General features: G+C 42.5%; 1 protein-coding gene across 11 annotated transcripts in view; it reads right to left on the reverse strand.

Moving 5' to 3' along the window:
* The window catches only part of SIPA1L1 (signal induced proliferation associated 1 like 1), a 371,790-nt gene that overhangs the window by 104,572 nt on the left and 252,629 nt on the right, over nt 1-14,589 (reverse strand). For all 11 annotated transcript variants that reach the window (XR_005837672.1, XR_005837671.1, XR_005837673.1 and 8 more), the window contains 2 exons: nt 5,750-5,880; nt 855-1,043 (listed from right to left, as the gene is read on the reverse strand). Coding sequence is in view for 8 of the 11 variants with exons in the window: in XM_040641706.1 (XP_040497640.1) it covers nt 855-1,043; nt 5,750-5,880 (320 nt within the window). In the remaining 3 variants the exon portion in view is untranslated. The remainder of the gene's footprint in view (nt 1-854; nt 1,044-5,749; nt 5,881-14,589) is intronic.

The following is a 14,589-nucleotide window of genomic DNA, read 5'->3' on the forward strand; positions in this document are numbered from 1 at the left end:
AATGTTCAAAGCTGTTCAGAGAGAGAGTGAGAGTGTATAAATACAGCATCTAACACAACTAGCCCAGATGCTCGAATTCTTACAAGCAGAATGTGGGCACATCTCCGGTTAGTGGATCTTCCAGAGCATAACCTGTCATTCTCTACCCTTTTGCTGTCTCTGTATGGATTATCTTATCAACCATCTGCATCTTGACCAAATGGCCACACATTAAGGTACAGGAAGAATGGAAGTGAGAAAATCTTGAGCATTTCCTTTTGTGACTAATTAGGACACAAATTTTTAAAATCTTGTATTTAGAAATCTTGGCTAGACTACATCTTTGGTGGTATAAACAGACTTTTGAAAACTGAAGTGTTTAAGAAGAGCGTGGTATAGTGGCTAACAGCACAGGCTTCAAACTTACTAAACTGTGTGAACCTGGGCTTACTACTCAATCTCCCTGTGCCTCAGGGTCCTCATCTCTAAAATGGGGATAATAATGGTGCCATTCTCGTAGGGCTGGGAGAGTAAAAGGGGTAACATATTTAAGGCACTTAAAACAGAGGCTCTGATTACTACTACTTACTCCTACAGTATCTGAAAAATTCACTGCATTTATGGAAGATTTTATACTGAAAGAGTTGAACTCAATTTAAGAACTGTATCTATCAATTCAGACATAGAAAATTTCATCAGATGAGAAAGGTTCAGAGAGTTAAGAAGAAAGAAAATGAGTAATGGCAAACAGACCATACTTTAAGATAAATGGTATCAGTTTTCCCTGTCAAAAAAGAAATATGAAGGTCTGTATTCTAGAAACCTAGCAGTTAATCTGAGCAGCAAGAATATCTTCCCCCAGAAGCCAAACTCACCCCTTGTTCATCCAGTTTCATGAGTTGCTCTGTGACCTTGGGCGTGTTGAAGGCCAACCTCAGGCACTGGACGTTGAGCTCAGGAATCACGTGCTCCAGCACTTCTTTCAGGGGCAGTCCTCTGGCTGTCGAGTGCTTTGCCGTTGAGGGAACGGCATCCTCCAGGACTGAGCCTCTCAGGGTCATGAGCTGAAAGACAGACATGTGCTCCGATGACGGTTCTCGCTGTGGGAGGGGCGTAAATACATCGAATGCACTGAGGCCTAGGTTAAGGCGCTGCTGAGGAGCAGGGAACGAATTCTGAAGGAGAAGCCGGTGAGGGAGAAAGAATGAGGGGAGTGATGGAAGAACTCTATATACGAAAAGAAGCCAAGGCTTCCAAGACCCAGGCAAGTCCAAAGGAACTCATTATCAAGCCTTCCAAGGACACCTACTTAAAAACCAAATAAGGCATTTCCTTAAAGAGCTTGGTAAGATCAGGGCCTTTATATGGCTGTAAAATGCCACTAACCAAATTAAGCTATCCCAGAGAACTATCTGAAGCATAAATGCTCAGGATTTAGACATTATACCTTTTTTAAATTTTACATTACATTATTTTATGACACAATTATTTTACATTACATGATTTTATTACAAAATTTTATTACATTACATTATTTTATTATAAGAGATAAGGGAAAGGATAAAGGTTTAAATTTCATAACACCTTGCTGCCAACCATGAACTATTTATATCCCCAAATGCTATGACAGTAAGACCAGGACTGTAGCTGGTATGGCAGCATGGTCAACAGCACCGGAAATCACTCTAGATTTCCCCTTATTTCTCAGAACACTTTCCATTATTATGAAATATAAACATAACCAAAGAAATGTCTCTATGTAATGATGATTTGCTGGAGTAAATACGAAGCCTAGAGCAGTCTTAATTCCCAAAAAGTGCCACATGGCAAAGCTGTTACTAAACGTAAACATTGTATGATGACCTAAGAAAAAACCCCATCACACTGAACACCTTCCCATGAAGCTGGCAGGTCACGAGGCACGGGACTGCAGCAGGTGCGGCGAGAGCGGACAGAGGAGGGTGCGCGTGCTGACGGCCAGGGGTGCGGTGTACGAGCGTGAGAGGAAGAAACACACAACGGCAACTCGGAAGGCTGTATTTACTAAGAAAAGTGTAACCAGTTCAGGTCCTAAGAGGGTCCAAAGGCAGAATATGGGGCGTTGTGGCTCAGTGCATAAGAACAGGCCCTCACGGAAGGCATGGCACTAAAAAGGGGCCAGGAAATCGCGGGAGCACTCTGCAGAAGAGCATGTCAGAGAGCGAAGGTACTGAGACAAGGAAGAGGAGGATGTGGGGCGCAAGAGCCACCGCTCTGGCCCAGCTGGACGCGGGTGGGGGAGCTGGGGGGCGCGGAGCAGCAGTGTGCACCCGAGGGCGTGCACCCCGCCAGGCTCCAACAGGCAGCCTCAGACCTTGTCTGAATGGGGAACAGGACGTGTACCCTAAGGCGAACTGCAAGAGGAAGAAGCCGCGGGCGGACAGCACCGTCAGAAGGAAGCTGTGAGAGTCTCGGAAATCAGGCAACGGGGGCATGACAGACGGTTAGCAGGGAAATGGAAACCAAAGGAACAATCACCAGGGAAGTCAAATCTGTAACATTTGCCAACTGATGGTGAAGAGAAGGAGGGTAGGAAAACCAAAATTTATCAACATCTTGCTCTCACTACGAGAACAAGGTACTATTCGTTTAATTAGTATCTTTTCTTTCATTTATAAATAATTTGTTTTCGAATAACACTTGTGTAGAAAACATCATTTTTCCTATGATTTAATACCAAATTTGACAGAAATGGTTTCTGGGGCTTTCTTTTGTGTTTTAAATCCTGGGAAACTGCTGAACCGCCCAGGTACTGCGTCTCTCCTTCCGTGAGTAACCTGTGCCTGGACACAGGAAGCTACAGAGGCTGGAAGTCCGCCCAGGAATGCTAATCGTGCACCACAGAAAGACAGCAGCTCACCCCAAGGAAGCCAACCAGAGGAGAAAAAGGACTCATTTTTCTATCTGGATCACTAGCATTGCTGATATTTTTGTCAATGATTTCCAGAAACAAGACAAGAATCCTTATAAGTCCCTGTGCACCTTTGCTTAAAAACACTCACATTCTGTAAGGTTTTGTTCATAAACTGTCAGGCTTACAAATATGTTTTTCTGTTTATGTTGTGCACTAATGACTTCTACTGAAATGAAAGAGGTAAGAGTGAAGTGCCTGTCAGGAGAGGGACGAACATCTAGAGATGTTTTCTGTCAAAGGACTTTTGTTAGTTAATTTTTGTGAAAAGCCTCATTAAGATATTACAGTTAAACCACATTTAAGGATGACTTTGATTAGAAAGGAAAAAGTTACACGAAAGCTAGGGACACTTCATTACATACACATTAGAGAGGAGAGGAAGGGCGAGCAGACGTACGATTCTAGGCATTAAGATGTGTAGTCAGTCCCGAACAACTCAGACAACAGTCCCCACCCACCTGGGGCTTAAATTCCAGTGCAGGAGACAGAAAACACACAAAATAAAAAGTACAGCACATGAGGTAGTATTAAGTGTTCATGAAAAAACAAAGCCTAGCATTAGACATGAGATGGGATGTGTGGGAGTAGAAATTTTAGATCCACTGGCCAAGGAAGGCCCCTGTGATTTATGCATAAAGGTCAGCAGAAATGAGAGAGCTGCAGCCAGGAGGATGCCAGGGGAAGAACAAGGCAGGACAGAGGAATAGGGAGTAGCCGAGCCCTGAGGCAGAGGCTTCAAGGTGGCCCCAAGGGGAAGGAAGCCAGAGTGGATGGTGTCCTAAATCAGCAAGGACACTGACTGGCTTTTACTCAGGACAAGGGAAACCTAAAGGATTTTGCACTGAGGAATGACAGATCTGGATTACATTTCTAAAGGATCCCTGCGGGGCTTATGGGTAGAGCAGGAAGAAGGGTTCTCAGAGAAAGATGATGGTGGCCTGGCCCTGGCCCTGGCCCAGGCCGAGGTGGTGGGATGAAAGAAGAGGTTGTATTCTGGGCATATTTTGAAGACAGAGTCAACTTTTTTGCAGACAGTTTTGCTGACAGACCAGACTGGGGGTTAGGAGGCAAGGAAGAGAGAGGAGTCCAGTGTGACTTTAAGTTTCTGGCCTATACAACTTCAGTCACAGAGCTGTCACTTAAACATTAATATGAACATAAAAGTGATGACGGTGTCTTGAACCATAGACAACATCTGACATGGATGTTCCAGTCAAAGGCTAAGGCCAGGACCCAAGGGACCATCGGATGGGCTAGCAGAAAAAGGACCGAACTGTCACACCAGAGAAGTGGGGGGCGGGGGGGGGGTGCAGGGTGAACACTTTGGGTCCAGGTAGCAAGGGACGAAAGGCCAGAGGTGGGAAAGGCAGAGCCACCAACCATGGCGGAGGGATCCCGGTCACTTAAGACAGCCGGAGTTAACGCCGGAGAGAGAGGAGAGACGCTGGGAGCAGATGGGGAAGAGCTGCAAAGCGAGCTGGAGGGGACAGTCATGGAGACTGGTAACAGGAGCTGGGGAGGAAATCCCTCACTTAGAAAACTCTGACCTCTGGTGAGACGGGTGGTAGGAACCGGTGTGGCTGTGGGAGGGGAAACAGGTGAGAACAGGAGGACAAAAACCCCAGAAGTCAAGTAATAAACAGGCTGACAGGAATCCAAGAAGCCAGAGAGGGGCAACTACCTGTGTCCAACTTCAAAAACAGTGTGTTCTCTGTGCTTTTCATGTTCCACAAACACATTTATCCTGCTTACTGATTAGCTCTGGTGTGGAGAGAAAGCACACTAGAGCACGGGAGCTCTTCAATTCTCTCTGGCCACTACATACAACCCGTTAGATATTGAAGTCATGCCTTTAAAAACCCTATTTTTAATTTCCCCGGAGTTCAAGCTGAGGAACGATTACTAAGTGAAGCCAACCCCTGGAACCTGCCTTGTAGTCAACGGGGGATATGAAGTAAACGTCCTATTTAAACTGGTTTCAAAACCATTATTTTTCAGATACCTCAGGGGGATATTAGGCATTAATGCACAACAACAATCCTGAAGTGAATCTGGCGCAGAAAGGCAATAATAAATTCGTAACTGGCACAACGGCACACATGTTTAGAAAGAAAACAAAGGAGAAACCTCACTGTCCCAAACTTGTTCATGAGTTTATAACAACACCACCACCACCAACAAAAACTGCTGTGTTGGCTATTTTATTTTCCTTTTCCTTTCCGAGCTGAGTTTCATTTTAAAATAAAAACTCATATATTATGTGTGCTTTGAGCTCTAAAGAGCCCCAAGAGCCGGTCTCATGCACAGTGAGGAGCCTCGGGTCGGCCGGGTCACTCTGAGTCTCCTGACAGCCAGGGAACAGGCCCAGGGAAGAGCCAAGAGGAAGTGGAAGACGAAAAGTCTCTTTCCCTCTTCTTGGGTTAAGAACTGTCCTCAGCAACAGTTTGGAAGAGCGAGCTAACTCTTGGGTGACCCTCTCTCATCTGGAGTCCGCTGGCCCAGTGCTTCCCGGCCACCCCAGCGGGATATGCAATATCCACTTTGGAATCTTGAGGACTCCAGTTTCCTCGAACCACACTTAACTGATGTATCTTTCTCCGAATCAAAACTCCCATTCATTTATTGCCTCTACCCAGGGGTCGATGGAAAGGAAGGGTCCAAATCTAACCACGATGTCCACCCCCATCAGCAGCAGAACCAATGAAAGGGGCTTTGTTCATCTAAGACGTCTGTAGCTATGTGCGATTACATTTAATTGCTTTGCTACTGAGACTCCTCACTCCACTCAAGCCTCAATCTTTCTGGTGTGCAACTTACCTCACTGGTTCTAAAAATTATTCGGTAGTTGTACGGAGATCCATTTTCCTTCGTTTCTTCTGGTTTTTCCCTTCGAATGCTCACAGCCACCGGACCAAGATTCTCATCAGCCCCAAAATAGTTCCAGTGTTCTTAGGTAAAATAAGACAAAACAAAATTAGAACATTTACACAACACTTTAAAAATGTTATAGTCTGCTTGATATTTAGATCACTCAGAAGTTATGTCAATAAAATGTAAACACATTTAGCAAATATTCCTCAGTGAGTTATAAAATGAAGACTAAGCCACACAAATTTGTGGTCTCAGAGGAGGTAACACTGAACAGAGGTGGCTTGTTGAGTGGTTTTGTTTTGTTTTGTTTTAAAGAGATTTGTGTTCTGTCTCTATATTCTACCATTTAAATAGGCTACATTGTGTGGGCTTCCTTGCCTAAGGGAAGGTTTGTGCCAGCACCTCTTAGCTTTTATTAAAAAACAAAAAGTAGAAAACAGCCCTACACCTGTTGAGAATAGAGTCTGAGGATTGAGGGCTTTCCCCCAGATTAAAAAAGACTTCCCAGGGGGCACCGGGGTGGTTCAGTTGATTAAGCATCAGGTCATGATCTCTGGGTCCTGGGATCAAGCCCTGCATTCTCGGCTCCCTGCTCAGCAGGGAGTCTATTTCTCCCTCTCCCCTGCCCCCAACTTGTGCTCTCTCTCAAATAAATAAATATCTAGAAAGAAAGAAAGAAAGAAAGAAAGAAAGAGAGAGAGAGAGAGAGAGAGGGAGGGAGGAAGGAAAGAAGGAAGAGAGAAAGGAAAAGAAAAAAAAAGGAAAGAAAGGAGCATAGAAGGACTTCCCAGAACTGGAGAGAGGAGAAAGGTCTGTGAGTCACTGAGCCACACTTTCTCCCAGCAAGAGTAGGGTCTACGGAGGAAAAAGCTTCTAAGAACCCTTAGAAGACAGAAGCCAAGGCCCAGGCCTCTGGGCCTCACCAATGGTTCCCATTCACTAAGCATTAGAGGCATCCTGCAAAGCCAGGAAGGGCACGTTTAGGCTGGAAGAAGAGGTCTCCCCTGGGTAAGCAGTGTGGCCAGATGACTGATGATTCTGGGCCCTTTCCTCAACATGCTAGCACTGCACAAGACCCCAAACCTTAGCACAACCTGGGGGGGTGGGGGAAAGTCTCCAAATGACTGGTGTTGAATTCCTTCCTCTTCACCCGATGGAAAGTCAGGATCAAAATTAAACTAATTTACAGAAAAAAAAAAAAATGATATTCACTATACACTAAGTATACACTTCTTTAAAAAAATTAAAATTGTTGATACATACGTGAGATGCTCACAGATGAGGAAGTCCATAAAACACAGAAATATATGAAAAGCTAAAGTAGATAACTTATTTTTCAAACCTCCACAATACTTTACATTGTCCTAGCTCATTTACATGTGACATGGCTAGACGACGGAGTCATGACGTGGTAAGTTATCCTCATACAAAATGCATGAATTTGATAATACATGTTGTTCCCAAATAAGATATAAAAGCATTTGAAAATCCATGAGAATAAGAAGAAATAACGGCATAAAATGCCTAATCAGGTGGTTTTAAAATTTAGGTAATGCAGATGAAGATACTTTGCAATACTAAAGAGTGATTACATAATCATTCAGTGAGGGCTCTCGAGAACCTTATCATAATCCATGGAAATTCAAAATGAAAAAACCGCCAGGGGAATATAGGCAACCACCGTCCATAGATGGGACAACTGAGAAGCAACCCAACAGACGTCACGCAATTCGTGTCCAAACACTCATGGACACTCTAGAGCACAGCACGTGAGAATCATCACACTCACAGGCTGTTCACGCTTACTTTGCATATCATTTGAATAAAGCCTGGTTGTCTGCTCTTCAAGCTCACGGCTTTAGTTCAGAGGTGAGAGAATTCCAGCTGTTGACAAAGTCCAGAGTGTAGGGCGGACACAGACTTGCATGCAGACAGCGATGTGACAGAACAACGGACAACATGGAAGAAAACAAAGGCAGGAGACAGAAATCGTATGACAAAGTGGATGAGAACTTAGAGAAAAACAGGCCAGCGGGCTGGGGCCATTTACTGAAGGAGCACCTGAGCGACTCAGAGAATGTTTTCTTACCGCAGCACAGAACGACGTGTGTCAGAGAGGAGTGAGAGCCCCGTGCGCTACACGCTGTTCTTTGCACTTTGTGGACCCGACTGAAATCCCACTCTCCAAAAAGTCTACGAAGTCCTCCCCCACTCCCCACAGGCCTCAGGAAGGGCAGGTGAGCTCGCCAGTCTCCGCTGCTGGAGACGTTCAGGGCTGCCCTGGGTTCACGGCCAGGGACCTCAGCCGCCCTCAAGCTCATGACCTGAGCTCCCCTTCTCCGGAGCAGATACTGCAAAGGTCCTTTGTTCTCGTTCCACCTCCCCCACCCACCTTCTCCTTGGTCTCGGCAAATGACAACACTGTCCACACCACAAGGAAGATAAAGAAGCCACGTCAGAAGCAAGCATCCTCACTATCCACCATCATACACACAAACTGACCTGGATCCAGACTTTCGCTTCCTTTTCTTCCCAATCCCAAAACCATCTCCCCCCCAATTCTGGCCTCCACTCATTCCACCTTCCCTGGGACTCCGATGCCTTCCTTGATTCCCCTCTTCAACTTCAATGTCTCCCTCTCTACTTCCTCATTCCCATCACCACTGACTCAGGCTCATGTCTCCATTATCTTTACATGTAAAACTTGTCCTCGACTCCTTATTCACCCTTTGGGTTCTCTCCTCTGTCTCTGCTTCTACTGGCAACTTCCGGAAAGGGCTGCCTAGCTCCTCACCTTAGAATTACTACAATCTGACTCTCATTGCACAGCCACCAAGGACAGCTTTCTGTCTTTCCTCTCTTTCTTTTCTTTTTTAAAGATTTTTGTTTATTTATTTGACAGAGAGAGCACAAGCAGGGGGAGCAGTAGGCAGAAGGAGAAGCAGACTCCCCGATGAGCAGGGAGCCCGACGCGGGACTCGATCCCAGGACCCTGGGATCATGACCTGAGCCAAAGGCAGATGCTTAACTGACTGAGCCACCTAGGCAACCCTCAATAACAGCTTTCAAGTGACAACAAATAGATACTATGGGTCCTTCTCATGCTCCAATTCTCTGTAACATCTGGCACAGATAATCATTTTCTCTAGAAACACATTTTCCTCCTGGCTTCTGTGGACCACACTTCTGCACACTGTCCTTCTGCCTCACTGGCTGTTCTTACTCTGCCCTTCCTCTTCCCATTGCGAATATTCCACCCACGCTCAGAAAGAACTTCTGTCACCTCAAAGTCTGGGTGCCCACTATAGATGTCTCACTCCCCCCATCCTCATCGATGGAACTCTGTCCGTGAGCAACTGCCAACATGAACTCATTACCATCCACAGAAACCTGCACAGCTCTCTGCAGCCCCAATTTCAACAACTGCTACCACGTTCACCCAGCTGCTCATGGCAGATTCCCAGGGAATTCCAGCTCCTAAACAGCTCTCAAATCTACCTACCTTCTTTCCCACCCCACTGCCACTGACTTACCCTCATCATCATCTCCCTGGATGTCTGCAGGTCTTCTGACTGGTTTGCTTTTACCCAAATCGTTCACATAGTAGCCAGACGATCCTTCTAAAATGCAGATCTGACCATCACTATGAAGTTTTAATGCTCTGGCTTCCCAAGGGTCCTTGCATACTTTCCATGCCTTCCCAACGGCCCTCTGAGCCTGTCGTGAGCCTATCACTCCAGTTCCAAGTCAGATGACTCCATCATCCTTCCAAACCCACTCTTCTGAATTTTTCTCAGTTGCTCAAACTTCACTATGCCCTTTCTCACCTAAAAGACTGCCTAGAACATTATTCCCACAGCTCTACTTTATTTAAGTCCCCTCACTCTGCAGGTCTCAACTGAAATGCTATCGAGACATCCTCTAAAAAGTGACAACACTGGACCTAAATCAAAGTGCATTAATTCCAATACTTTGTTTTAAAGTAAGAATTCATAAAAAGACAAATTATTGAAGTCAAATAGTTCATGTATTTCAAATAAAAAAATTTAGAAATATTAGGACACAAAAATATAAATTCATAAAAATATAAATATTAAACATTACCACTTAAGTATAAATTGGCAGATAAGATTAAAATAGTGTTATTCTGAAAAGAAACTAAACCCTACATAAAACTGAAGAATGTTCACAAGACAGAAAAAATCTGGGTGGCTCAGTCCGTTAAAGATCATTTAAAAGCTTTCTGCGTGTCATCATCAAATCCTGACCATATTTTTTTGCAGTTTTTCACAGCTACTAAAGAAGTACATTTATGAGTTGGGGGAATGTTCATGAGACAATTATAACTAATTTCTAATACTTTCTTCAGACTCTATCTTCAATCCCACCTCTGGTTTGGTGACTCTAGGAAGAGCTTTTTAAACTTCCATGTGTATCTGTGCAGAAACCTCGATTTTTTTTTTCCTTGAAAAAGAGCTCTAGCTATTGTTTCCAAGAAAGCACTTCCATTTGTTGATCTATTTCAGTTTCATCGGGGTAGATGGAAATCCTGGTCTGGTTTCTGGTGTTAACTTCAATACTATCATGATCAGACACTGTTCAAAACGTCTTTACACCTGAGTGAGAATTATTCTCACAATAAAAGCCTTGTTTTGGGGTGCACTGTCCCTGTTTCCTGCTCCCGAGGATTACAGAGGTCTAGAAACATACCCACTCTACACGAACATAACTTTATTCAGTTCAAAATCCTAATGCAGCGTGTCACTCTCTGGCAGATGGACATTGGTTCGGTCTATCACCTTAAATTGAATTTCTGAGTCCTTAAACTTTGATCTCAAAACATAAGGACTGATTTTTTTTTTTTTTTAATCAAAATACCAGCCTTTGAGGGGTATCACCTATCTGGTCCTTCTGGCCAGTCTTGCCTCTGCCTGTCCTTCAAGCTCAGTGGACTCAGAACCTTCCTCCGGGCAGCCATCTACCTGCAGGCTTTGCTAGCGGAGTTATCCATCAATTGCAGAGAGCTCCTCCAGCCAGACCCACAAATCAGCTTAGTCTTTTACAGGAATGGAAGGGGGAAAAGGGGAACAAGGGGGAGTTGCAGAAGATGAGGGTTACAGAAAGGCTGGAAGCCTGTGATGAGAGAAATCAGGATGATGAAGTCTGAGGGAGAAGAGGGGAAGGGAAGAGGAATTGGATATTCAAGTAGGGTGGATAAATTGACTGATGAGGAGTTGAAATACAGGTATCACGCCACCAAAACTAACGACATTCTAGCGCCAGCATGCTGGAATGCCAAAACCCACTACTGCAAACACTCTATCAGAATGATATAATGCAGGGAAGTGAGGCACTTCGCCAAGCATTCTATCTAATATTCATGTCCACCATGAAAATATAGGTATTTCTCCTTTTCTACAGATGTGGCAGCTATGATTTAGAGAGAATAAGTTGCCGCCCAGCCACAACCAGCAAATAGCGGTACCAGATTTCAAACACAGGATTTTAACCACTGATTTCAAAGCTCATTTTTTTAGCCATTTTATGTTAACATCATCTTCCCAGAAATTTCTGAAATTGTATTTATGAATACAAAAAAGTCCAATAAAATTTGATGCCGAAAGGGATTAACTAACCAGATCATGCATAAAGAAAGCTTTATTGGGCTCAAATTGCTTAAGTAGCCAGAAGGGCAATTTCTACATTTTGTGCAAAAAAACCGGAGTTTCGATTGGTTTAGTATCCCCAGAAAAGGTTTAGATTATTTAAAAGCATCTTAATCAGAAATCTCTGAAAATATCTAAAATCAGATTTTTAAAAAATAAAGCACTTGTATCAAAACAAAACCTTTATGCCTTGATGTGCTGTAAGTCAAGGCTCCCTTGTGTTAAAAGGGAGAGATATTAACGTTTTATCCATCTATAGTTGGTGCCCCCCCACCTTCATTTTCCATATTTAACACCTAAACAAACGTCTAGCCTGAAGTTTAGTTCTGGTTCCTGAGTTTTAACAAGGAGGATACCAAGAATGCCAATGAGTAGTTCTGCCATCACTAGAACATTCTGCATAAATAACTATATTTTTGGTTGACATCTTTATAATAATAATTTCACATTCTGATCAAGGGGAAGTAGTAAGTAGCTCAAAGCTCCAAGTAATTAGATCAAGTACTGGCACATCACTGGTTATGAACTGTGTATAAGGCAAAAAAAAAAAAAAAAAAAAAAAAGGAAAGAAAAGAAAAGAAAAAAGAAAAAAAAAAAGAAAAAGAAAGATAAGCCTAGTATTTTATCTGTAAAAGGGGAAGGGAAAATACAATCACAGGAGTTACAGGGTTCAACCAGCAATTTTGGATGGTTTGCGTTGGTCTTCATGGTATTTGCAGACTCCGTACTAACACTTCAGTTGTACATTTCTCTAGGGAGACCAGCATAATCTGCACTGTGCAGAATTAAGAACAAAAATACATTTTTTTATAAATAATTTGAAAAGTTAAAGTATTTCTTTACAATTGTTGAGAAATTTAAATAGGGAGAACAGACATGATAAACACAAAACAGAGAAAGAGAAAGAAATGAAATGTAGCTACTATCTCACACCTCACAAACCAGCATCCCCATTTCTCAAGTGAGCACCGGTGCTCGGTGGAGCGGTCACACTCCCACTCTGCTGTGGCATTGTGAACTGAGACCAGCCATTTCAGAAAGCATCTGGGCAATACATGCTAACGTCACAAAAACGTTCATATTCTCATCTCAGTTACCCTAATCGACTAGGCAGGAGGAAAAGCAAAAACCCTCCCACCGTCTCTAGAAAAGGCATCGCAAGTCACTGCAGAAGGGAACACTACAGATAGGAGTGCTGAACACAGACTTGGGCCACCCTACGTGTCAGCAGGTCAAAGAATGCAACAACCGACAATTATTTCACCATTTTCACCATTTTAAGCTATATTTTCCCAGAACAGTCTACTTGGTGGGCTACAAGCGTGCCACTGGTAGCGCCACGGACCTGAACTCGGACCCTCTGTGTTTCTATCAGGCAGAGAATCCAGGGGGACATGGGAAGGCCACTCGGTGTAGCACATGCTTCTGCAGACCTGCTCCTCTCTGCCTGTTGGGTTCAAGTTGTTCAGATGTTCTGCTTTTGTGCTACTTGTTACATCTTAATAACACTAATAACTAGCTTAGAGAGGACAGATCTAAAGTTAGGAGAATTAAAAAAAAAAACAGAAAGAAAGCAACGGCAGCATATTCTGCTTTTAAAAAATGAAACACAGGTTTGGCAAAGTAGAGTTAATAAGAAGCCAACTTTTTTAAAGAATGGCTCTTTCCGAGAAGTGCACCACTCAGATATTCTCAGTCTCTGGTCCCCAAAGGGCTCATCCTAATTATAAGGGTGGAGGATCCATGAGAACTGCATAGCCCAGGACTTTGCATCATAATCAAAAGCAGGTCAGAGTAATGGATGGGGACATTTACACAGGACTGGCCACATGCCAGAATTCTATCCCAGAGCACTCCACTAAACTTATAATTATTGTTGCATAAGAGTAATTGTGCACATTTATAAAGTACAGAGTGCTCTGAAGTTCCAATTCTTTTTTTCCATAGGTAATTCTCAAAAAGTAGGGTGGTCTACTTGCCAAAATTGCTCGAAGTGGTGGGGCTTAAAAGGGCACGTGACTAAGCAGCCCTTAATAGCCCCGTAACTTGCCAATACAAGGTAGACTCAATATGAAGTTCTGTTGACATCAATAAATTGCATCGAAATGATTAAAGGAAAAGAAAACACAAAGAAAACTCTATTTAAAACAAAGGGAAAATAAAGAGTAATAGAATCAAAATGGGGGAATTTTTACTGGTCATTATCTGTTATATTTTTAAATATTTTTAAACATATATTCATATTTTAAAATATTTAATTATATTTATATATTTATATTTTATATAAATATATATAATATTTAAAATATATTTATATTTTAAATATTTTATATTATAATATAATATAGTATATATTTTTATATTTCATTGGTCATTATCTATTATATTTTTTAAAACTCAAGCTCACTAGGGATTAAAAGAGAAAAATATTTGGGGCCTACAGTAAGTGTTCAAAAATATAAACTATAAATATTCAAGTAGGCAAGAAAAAGTTCAACTGTACAATCTTAAACATATTAGGCGGACCTTTCCGGTCTACACTTTCTTAAGCGCAACCTGGCAATAAAAATCAGGGTTCCTGTAAAGTTCACACCATTTGACTTACAGGACTCTACCTTACGGAAATAACTGGGTATGTGGGGGGAAAGTTACATAACAAGATTTATGTATGGCCAGAGGTTTTTAATCCTGTCTATGGATAGAAATTAGGGGGCCCACAAACTTGAATGAAAAAAATATATAGCTTTATTTTCATCAACTTCTAAACAAAATATGGCATTTCTGTCAATGATAAATGTAGGCAACAAACTACAGTACTATTAGCTGTACGTACATGTGACTTTGACACCAAAAGAAACCACAGATATTTTCATGTCATAGGACAGCTGCTGCAGACATATCCAAATGTCAATCATGCTCATCGCTACTTTGAAGTTCTCAGGCCTGATACTCACTAGATCATTTTGTTAACACAGAAGAAGAAACATATTTACTGGTATGTCAAAAAATTTCAAACACTTTTGCAATTGTATTTTAACATGCTTGGTTTGCTTTGTATATTTATTTTATGCACTTAAAAACATTCTAATTTGAGTAAAAAATTATTCTAAGGTGACTCCA

This window comes from Ursus maritimus, unplaced genomic scaffold, assembly GCF_017311325.1.
Source record: "Ursus maritimus isolate PB19 unplaced genomic scaffold, ASM1731132v1 scaffold_25, whole genome shotgun sequence".
In the NCBI taxonomy this organism is placed as follows: domain Eukaryota; kingdom Metazoa; phylum Chordata; class Mammalia; order Carnivora; family Ursidae; genus Ursus; species Ursus maritimus.